The sequence below is a fragment of the Berghia stephanieae genome, chromosome 1, assembly GCF_034508935.2.
Source record: "Berghia stephanieae isolate SIO BIC M18660-M18661 chromosome 1, UCSD_Bste_1.3, whole genome shotgun sequence".
Lineage (NCBI taxonomy): Eukaryota > Metazoa > Mollusca > Gastropoda > Nudibranchia > Aeolidiidae > Berghia > Berghia stephanieae.
The window spans coordinates 20976681-20986680 of record NC_088360.1 but is presented as its reverse complement, the minus strand read 5'-3'; the positions used below and the strand labels follow the sequence as shown (position 1 = coordinate 20986680).

General features: G+C 38.7%; 1 protein-coding gene across 2 annotated transcripts in view; it reads left to right on the top strand.

Moving 5' to 3' along the window:
- LOC144970212 (uncharacterized) overlaps positions 1 to 10000 on the top strand; it is a 54972-nt gene that overhangs the window by 24101 nt on the left and 20871 nt on the right. For both annotated transcript variants that reach the window (XR_013644922.1, XM_078909623.1), the window contains exons 7-8: positions 2219 to 2293; positions 7832 to 7945. Coding sequence is in view for 1 of the 2 variants with exons in the window: in XM_078909623.1 (XP_078765749.1) it covers positions 2219 to 2293; positions 7832 to 7945 (189 nt within the window). In the remaining variant the exon portion in view is untranslated. The remainder of the gene's footprint in view (positions 1 to 2218; positions 2294 to 7831; positions 7946 to 10000) is intronic.

Below are 10000 nucleotides of genomic sequence, written 5' to 3'. Positions count from 1 at the left end.
GAAAAAGACCTTGAAGATAAATAACCTGTTATTAATGATTAAAATGAATTTACTAATTAGTGACCCGTCGTTTCATAAGGGTTTGACGTCGGATAGGAACCAATCGTCACGATGGAGAATGGATCAGAAATTGGAGATGGTACAAGCTACATCGTGTCGTACTCTGCATTAGGAATTGGAGATGGTACAAGCTACATCGTGCCGAACACTGCATCAGGAATTGGGATGGTACAAGCTACATCGTGTCGTACTCTGTATTAGGAATTAGAGATAATACAAGCTATATCGTGTCGAACTCTGCATCAGGAATTAGAGATGGTACAAGCTACATCGTGTCGAACACTGCATCAGGTATTGGAGATGGTACAAGCTACATCTTGTCGAACACTGCATCAACAATTGGAGATGGTACAAGCTACATCGTGTCGAACTCTGCATCAGGAATTGGAGATGGTACAAGCTACATCGTGTCTAACACTGCATCAGGAATTGGGGTGGTACAAGCTACATCGTGTCGTACTCTGTATCAGGAATTGGGATGGTACAAGCTACATCGTGTCGTACTCTGTATCAGGAATTAGAGATAGTACAAGCTATATCGTGTCGAACTCTACATCAGGAATTAGAGATGGTACAAGCTACATCGTGTCGAACACTGCATCAGGTATTGGAGATGGTACAAGCTACATCGTGTCGAACACTGCATCAACAATTGGAGATGGTACAAGCTACATCGTGTCGAACTCTGCATCAGGAATTGGAGATGGTACAAGCTACATCGTGTCGAACACAGCATCAGGAATTGGGGTGGTACAAGCTACATCGTGTCTAACACTGCATCAGGAATTGGAGATGGTACAAGCTACATCGTGTCGAACACTGCATCAGGAATTGGAGATGGTACAAGCTACATCGTGTCGAACACTGCATCAGGAATTGGAGATGGTACAAGCTACATCGTGTCGTACTCTGCATCAGGAATTGGAGATGGTACAAGCTACATCGTGTCGAACACTGCATCAGGAATTGGAGATGGTACAAGCTACATCGTGTCGAACACTGCATCAGGAATTGGAGATGGTACAAGCTACATCGTGTCGAACACTGCATCAACAATTGGAGATGGTACAAGCTACACCGTGTCGAACTCTGCATCAGGAATTGGAGATGGTACAAGCTACATCGTGTCGAACACTGCATCAGGAATTGGGATGATACAAGCTACATCGTGTCGTACTCTGCATCAGGAATTGGAGATAATACAAGCTATATCGTGTCGAACTCTGCATCAGGAATTGGAGATGGTACAAGCTACATCGTGTCGAACACTGCATCAGGTATTGGACATGGTACAAGCTACATCGTGTCGAACACTGCATCAACAATTGGAGATGGTACAAGCTACATCGTGTCGAACTCTGCATCAGGAATTGGAGATGGTACAAGCTACATCGTATCGTACTCTGCATCAGGAATTGGAGATGGTACAAGCTACATCGTGTCGTACTTTGCATCAGGAATTGGAGATGGTACAAGCTACATCATGTCGTACTCTGCATCGGGAATTGGAGATGGTACAAGCTACATCATGTCGAACTCTGCAAAAACACATGTCCCCCGTCAAAAAAAAAGCAAACAAACAAACAAAGAAACAAAAAGAAGAAAAACGCTCAAACCTGAGACGTCGCGAAGACTTTCTTCAAGTCCCAGTTGCCAGGTTGAGTGAAATTTAAATTGATCGACATTTGAAAGACGAGTTTCCTGGCCAAATTTTTAAATACCTATTTTTCCAGATCATGGCCAATACTGGGTCACTTTCCTTCTTATCCTTCCAATACTGGGTCACTTTCCTTCTTATCCCTCTAATGCTGGGTCACTTTCCTTCTTATCCTTCCAATACTGGGTCACTTTCCTTCTTATCCTTCCAATACTGGGTCACTTTCCTTCTTATCCCTCCAATACTGGGTCACTTTCCTTCTTATCCTTCCAATACTGGGTCACTTTCCTTCTTATCCTTCCAATACTGGGTCACTTTCCTTCTTATCCTTCCAATACTGGGTCACTTTCCTTCTTATCCTTCCAATACTGGGTCAATTTCCTTATTATCCTTCCAATACTTGGTCACTTTCCTTCTTATCCTTCCAATACTGGGTCACTTTCCTTCTTATCCTTTCATAGATTATCAAACTTTAACCTTCCCTCTTCCTTCTTTTTCCAGACAGACTGCCAAACTTCAAACGATGGCCAAAGGCAACTTTTACACGGGGAAAGTGGCTGAAACCCAATTTTAAAGGTAATCTGAATAGGGAATAGAAGTCGTCCAATCAAATCCTTCACTCTTTTGGTTTCTAATTCTTTGGGAGTGTGTATCTAATCAGACCTTTGGAATACTCATAATGAATAGGTTACATAAAGGTGGCATAACTATTTCAGTGGACAGGATGTATAGGCAGATTCTTAGGATCTTAGGACGTGAAACTGCGAGTATGGATGATCTGTGATGGTTTTTGGTAGAAATGACTGTAGTCCTTCAGAGTCATAAAAATGTATGTGAGCATTTATCTAGCGCAGTAACTGCTAAACGTGCCCAAAGAATGTTACAAGGGTTCCTTAGCTAGCAACAAGTATGACATGTAGGACGTAACATGATGCCTATAGGGCGATATTACTATTTATCCCTACATAGACAACACTGTTGAAGGCCAGGTACTTATTTTACACCTGAGTACGGTGAGAGACTGTGAGCAAAGAACCCTTTCAATGACTCACCTCTGCGCCGCTCTGAAGGGGACTCGAACCTAGGACCGTCCGATCAGAAGGCAAGTGCGATACCCACACAAATAAGACACATCAGCCGGAATCTATCCCGGTTTCTATAGCGTAAAACGGTCATTAGCAATTGCTGGCTACCCTTTGGATAGGATGTTAGTTTAATGGATAGTACTTTCCAACAAATCTGGCTGTTATACAGTCACCGCTAAATGGACAGGGGGATCAAAATAGAAAACTGAACAGCACGCTTTGTGTGTAAAGCGAGTGCATTAAGAACTGAGTTATTGGGACAGTTGAAGTGATGTAAATTGGATTTATAGCCAGAAATTTGGTACTTGAGTTTGTAAGTTTTATGGAGGACGATGAATCATCATATGTTACCCGACTTGAGTTTGTGAGTTTTATAGAGGACGATGAATCATCATATGTTACCCGAATTCAGTTTGTGAGTTTTATAGAGGACGATGAATCATCATAATATGTTACCCGACTTGAGTTTGTGAGTTGTATAGAGGACGATGAATCATCATATGTTACCCGACTTCAGTTTGTGAGTTTTATAGAGAACGATGAATCATCATATGCTACCCGACTTGAGTTTGTGAGTTTTATAGAGGACGATGAATCATCATAATATGTTACCCGACTTGAGTTTGTGAGTTTTATAGAGGGAGATGAATCATCACATGTTACCCGATTTGAGTTTGTGAGTTTTATAGAGGACGATGAATCATCATAGGTTACCCGACTTGAGTTTGTGAGTTTAGAGGACGATGAATCATCATATGTTACCAGACTTGAGTTTGTGAGTTTTATAGAGGACGATGAATCATCATATGTTACCCGACTTGAGTTTGGGATTTTTATAGAGGACGAGGAATCATCATATGTTACCCGACTTGAGTTTGTGAGTTTTATAGAGGACGATGAATCATCATATGTTACCCGACTTGAGTTTGTGAGTTTTATAGAGGACGATGAATCATCATATGTTACCCGACTTGAGATTGTGAGTTTTATAGAGGACGATGAATCATCATATGTTACCCGACTTGAGTTTGGGAGTTTTATAGAGGACGATGAATCATCATATGTTACCCGACTTGAGTTTGTGAGTTTTATAGATGACGATGAATTATCACATGTTACCCGACTTGAGTTTGTGAGTTTTATAGAGGACGATGAATCATCATAATATGTTACCCGACTTGAGTTTGTGAGTTTAATAGAGGGCGATGAAACATCATATGTTACCCGACTTGAGTTTGTGAGTTTTATAGATGACGATGAATCATCATAATATGTTACCCGACTTGAGTTTGTGAGTTTTATAGAGGACGATGAATCATCATATGTTACCCGACTTGAGTTTGTGAGTTGTATAGAGGACGATGAATCATCATATGTTACCCGACTTCAGTTTGTGAGTTTTATAGAGGACGATGAATCATCATAATATGTTACCCGACTTGAGTTTGTGAGTTGTATAGAGGACGATGAATCATCATATGTTACCCGACTTCAGTTTGTGAGTTTTATGAGAACGATGAATCATCATATGCTACCCGACATGAGTTTGTGAGTTTTATAGAGGACGGTGAATCATCATAATATGTTACCCGACTTGAGTTTGTGAGTTTTATAGAGGGCGATGAATCATCACATGTTACCCGACTTGAGTTTGTGAGTTTTATAGAGGACGATGAATCATCATAGGTTACCCGACTTGAGTTTGTGAGTTTTATAGAGGACGATGAATCATCATATGTTACCCGACTTGAGTTTGTGAGTTTTATAGAGGACGATGAATCATCATATCTTACCCGACTTGAGATTGTGAGTTTTATAGAGGACGATGAATCATCATATGTTACCCGACATGAGTTTGTGAGTTTTATAGAGGACGATGAATCATCATATGTTACCCGACTTGAGTTTGTGAATTTTATGGAGGACGATGAATTATCACATGTTACCTGACTTGAGTTTGTGAGTTTTATAGAGGACGATGAATCATCATAATATGTTACCCGACTTGAGTTTGTGAGTTTTATAGAGGACGATGAATCATCATAATATGTTACCCGACTTGAGTTTGTGAGTTTAATAGAGAGCAATGAAACATCATATTTTACGCGACTTGAGTTTGTGAGTTTTATAGATGACGATGAATCATCATAATATGTTACCCGACTTGAGTTTGTGAGTTTTATAGAGGACGATGAATCATCATATGTTACCCGACTTGAGTTTGTGAGTTTTATAGAGGACGATGAATCATCATATGTTACCCAGAGCTTATTACGTTTGTGAGTTTTATAGAGGACGATGAATCATCATATGTTACCCGACTTCAGTTTGTGAGTTTTTAGAGGACGATGAATCATCATAATATGTTACCGACTTGAGTTTGTGAGTTTGTATAGAGGACGATGAATCATCATATGTTACCCGACTTCAGTTTGTGAGTTTTATAGAGAACGATGAATCATCATATGCTACCCGACTTGAGTTTGTAAGTTTTATAGAGGACGATGAATCATCATATATGTTACCCGACTTGAGTTTGTGAGTTTTATAGAGGAGATGAATCATCACATGTTACCCGATTTGAGTTTGTGAGTTTTATAGAGACGATGAATCATCAATAGTTACCCGACTTGAGTTTGTGAGTTTAGAGGACGATGAATCATCATATGTTACCAGACTTGAGTTTGTGAGTTTTATAGAGGACGATGAATCATCATATGTTGCCCGACTTGAGTTTGTGAGTTTTATAGAGGACGATGAATCATCATATGTAACCCGACTTAGATTTTGGGATTTTTATAAGGACGATGAATCATCAATATGTTACCCGACTTGAGTTTGTGAGTTTTATAGAGGACGATGAATCATCATATGTTACCCGACTTGAGTTTGTGAGTTTTATTATAGAGGACGATGAATCATCGTTATATTATTACCCGACTTGAGATTGTGAGTTTTATAGAGGACGATGAATCATCATATGTTACCCGACTTGAGTTTGGAGTTTTTATAGAGGACGATGAATCATCATATGTATACCCGACTTGAGTTTGTGTAGTTTTAAGACGACAGTGATAATATGTTACCCGACTTGAGTTTGTGAGTTTTTATAAGACGACAATGAATATAATATTTACCCGACTTGAGTTTCTCGAGTTGATGGAGGACGATGAATCATCATATGTTACCCGACTTGAGTTTGTGAGATTTTATAGAGGACGATGAATCATCATATGTTACCCGACTTGAGTTTGTGAGTTTTATAGAGGACGATGAATCATCATATGTTACCCGACTTGAGTTTGTGAGTTTTATAGAGGACGATGAATCATCATATGTTACCCGACTTGAGTTTCAACAAGATATGAAGTGAGTAGAAAAGTGCCAGAAGACAATAGAGAATAAAAATTTTTTTTTTTTTTTCGCGGCGGTGGTGGGGTTCGAACCTGCGACCTTATTGGTACGACAACTCCGCCTGGCAGGTGAGAGCAGGCTCTACCGTGTGAGCTATCCACGAACACAAAAATATTCGTTTCAAACCCAAAGTCATTTCTAGATCCCTCTCTCACCCACTTCTTGAGATCGCCGATTCGTTCACCACCATCGCGAAGTAATTTTGACCAGCAGTTAAGCTTAATAGCCAATATTCTCATCACAAACATATAACATAGAAACGATTGAGACATTGAGTATGCTCCGGTGTATGGGGTGAATTTTTAATTCAGAAAAGTGAGTGGAGCAAGCACTTATGTTGGTAACAACAAGATATGAATTGAGTAGAAAAGTGCCAGAAGACAATAGAGAATAAAAATTTTTAGAGGACGATGAATCATCATATGTTACCCGACTTCAGTTTGTGAGTTTTATAGAGGACGATGAATCATCATATGTTACCCGACTTCTGTTTGTGAGTTTTATAGAGGACGATGAATCATCATATGTTACCCGACTTCAGTTTGTGAGTTTTATAGAGAACGATGAATCATCATATGTTACCCGACTTGAGTTTGTGAGTTTTATAGAGGACGATGAATCATCATATGTTACCCGACTTGAGTTTGTGAGTTTTATAGACGACAGTGATTAATATGTTACCCGACTTGAGTTTCTGAGTTTTATTGAGGACGATGAATCATCATATGTTACCCGACTTGAGTTTGTGAGTTTTATAGAGGACGATGAATCATCATATGTTACCCGACTTGAGTTTATAAGTTTTATAGAGGACGATGAATCATATGTTACCCGCTACCTCAACCCAGTATAATATTGGTTTCAACCAGGTGATGATGAGTGAATTTAACGTTGAAACTATAATAAGAGATGTGACATGTTTTCTTGTAAAATGAACGACAATGACGTCAGTCAGTTCTTTGATATTGTTTTGAGCAAAAGCCATCTTTATGAACAGCTCTCACCAAATTATATCAATAAGGATGTTAAAGGTCAGGGTTGCACAATAGCTTATCGTATTCGTACTTTATATCCGACTGGCGGCTATTATTGCTATTTTGACTAAAGACGAAGCCTGCGTACACGCCATTGAAATTCGTTCAATGTGTTTTTCGAGCTGAAAATCCTTATTCTGCCAACAATAAAAACAAAAACAATGAAAACATGAATACATTATATGGAAACCATGACCGGCGACAGAGGAGTATTCGGTAGGACAGAAATATCATGACTTGTCAACAAAAAGAAACGCTCGCAAACTAAGGACTGCCTTATTGAGCGGGATATAAAACAACGCATACAATTTGGTGCGTAAATAAGTTTGTCAAAAGTACCCCCCCCCCCCCCCCCCCTCTTCCCGCCCCCTTCTATTTGATACACAAGAATAGTCCCAGATATGTATTGTCGATTACCTCCCCTTACTTTACAGCCGGTGACTAGTACCTGATGTCTGATCTGACCCAACCAGAAATATAAATTAGATTACTCCTTTTACTTTACAGCCGGTGATAGCACCTGATGTTTGATCCGACCCAACTAGAAATATAATGTAGATTACCTCCCTTTTACTTTACAGCCGGTGACAAGTACCTGATGTCTGATCTAGCCCAACCCGTGGAGCTGGCAGCAGGGGACGCCACACTCATGGGGCTCTTGGCCCGGAAAAATGCACGCAAGAAGATAGAGGAAGGTAAGTCATAGTTGATTGATTTGTCACCTACAGTCTGGAAACGGTACTATATCTGGATGATCCAGATGCTGATAGTAAGAAACTAAAATGAATAGGTATAATAGCTTTGAAAGAGAGCATAATACCAAAAAAATAATATTTTGGGTTCAAACCCCTTCTTTAGCTAGAAAAAAAATGAAAACATAAATACATGATTTAATAAAGAGATCGACGGTAGAGAACTTTAGTGTGCATCTGGTTTTTATATAATGTATGTATGTCTTCATTGTTTATTTTGCTGTGGACTGAAGAAGGGTTATGAGCCCAAAACCTTCCGTGTTTGATATTTTGTTTCTTTTCAAAGCTGTTATATTCTTTTTTGTTTATGACGTTTTACAGTTCACAACTTCTAGCAGCTTCGTATATCAAAGATGTTGAAAGTTTAATCTTAACTTTAGTGAATAAAATCCGATCTACAATATGAATGGTATTCTAAGGATCTTTATAGAATGTGATGTATTTGCTGTCTTACAAATCAAAACACTTTGTATAATATTAGGATTAATTGCACTTGGATTTCACCAGTCACCTGGTACTCGAAAATAAAAGAGTCAACTACGCACTGCTTAGAGCGTGTGTCGAACCCTGGACGTTCCGATCCAAGGGCGAGTGTCATGTTAATAGACCATAATATAGCAATTCCCATAACCTGCTCCACCAGACATCATCACATCCACCAATTTCAGACATGCCAACTTGATTTTTTTTAATTCGTAGTTTTTAGGATATAAAAGTAATAGATGTTGTAACGTCTATGTAGAAGAGTGGCAAGTATTAGTAGAGAAATAGGAGTCAGATAGTTTCCCCATTGACTTAGTTATCTGGTCACACTTTATTTTTTTTCCCTGTTATAGTCGGGTAAAGCTCCAGACAACTTGACTGATAGTAAGAGAATGGTTTTAGGTTTAAAGAAATAGGTAGTAGAAGTAGTGGTAGATTATTGGCATGTTATATAGTGATAGGTAGGTTCAGAAGGTAAGTATTAATCCCCGTTAAAGAAGAAGTACTTTATTATCAATCAACATAATTGCCAAAGAATAATAGTGCTGGTTTTAATTAATTAAACAAAGGCTATGGGTACTTAATTTCCATCCCGTATCACAAACTATTCATTTTTCATTGTACGTGTGCTTAACTTAGATGTGACTGGTGGCGGCGCTACGTTTCCTTCCGGTTAGTGGGACAGGAGCCGTTCCATTCCAGTAGTCTTAGTGGATCGCTTGTAAGATTCCACTCTGTATCTTTTGTAGCCAAAGAGGCATTTGCTTGTTTTCCAGATGTATGTTTGGTCAGGACCCCGATCTGTGAAAATAACGGAGCAAATCTTGACTAGGTTAATATTCCTTATGAATAGTGATGTCGTGAGGGATTTCAATTAATACCTTGACATCACCACTGGTCTACATATGTTAATTAGTAATTTAATTAACGGGATACCTGAAAAATAGTGGGATGGGGAAAGATATGTATCTATGATAGCATAATAATCATATTAATACTGAATAGAACTATCGTGTATTAGCGATAGCACATTAGCAAATGTAATTCGTGTAATTCATTCAGTTAGAAGGCATACATACGACATATACAATAATATATACATATAAAACATATAGATAAAGATAGCGAATGAATATTGTATAATAACACGAGTTATCAATTACTGTTAATAACATGAGTTATTGATTCTGTTATTTTAGGTTGTGTCTACTTACGGCCAGGCGAAACACAATATTAATTATCACTCCTATACACACTAGTTTAATTTGCATTAATTAATGATAACACAATGTATGTCCATCACCTACCCTTAGTCACACATGTTTTTCGCTATGTAGAATTTTCGAGTTCCCTATGGAGGCAGTGAATGCTAAGCATATTAAATGGGAGAGAGCGAGATTGATCACCGTTATAGTTTATATACATTTCTCACGGGAGCTTGTGAATCACAAGGAACCAATAATATTCCAGGATTTGGCCTTGCCTGGTCCATCACTGGTGGTTTTCTTGAGACCA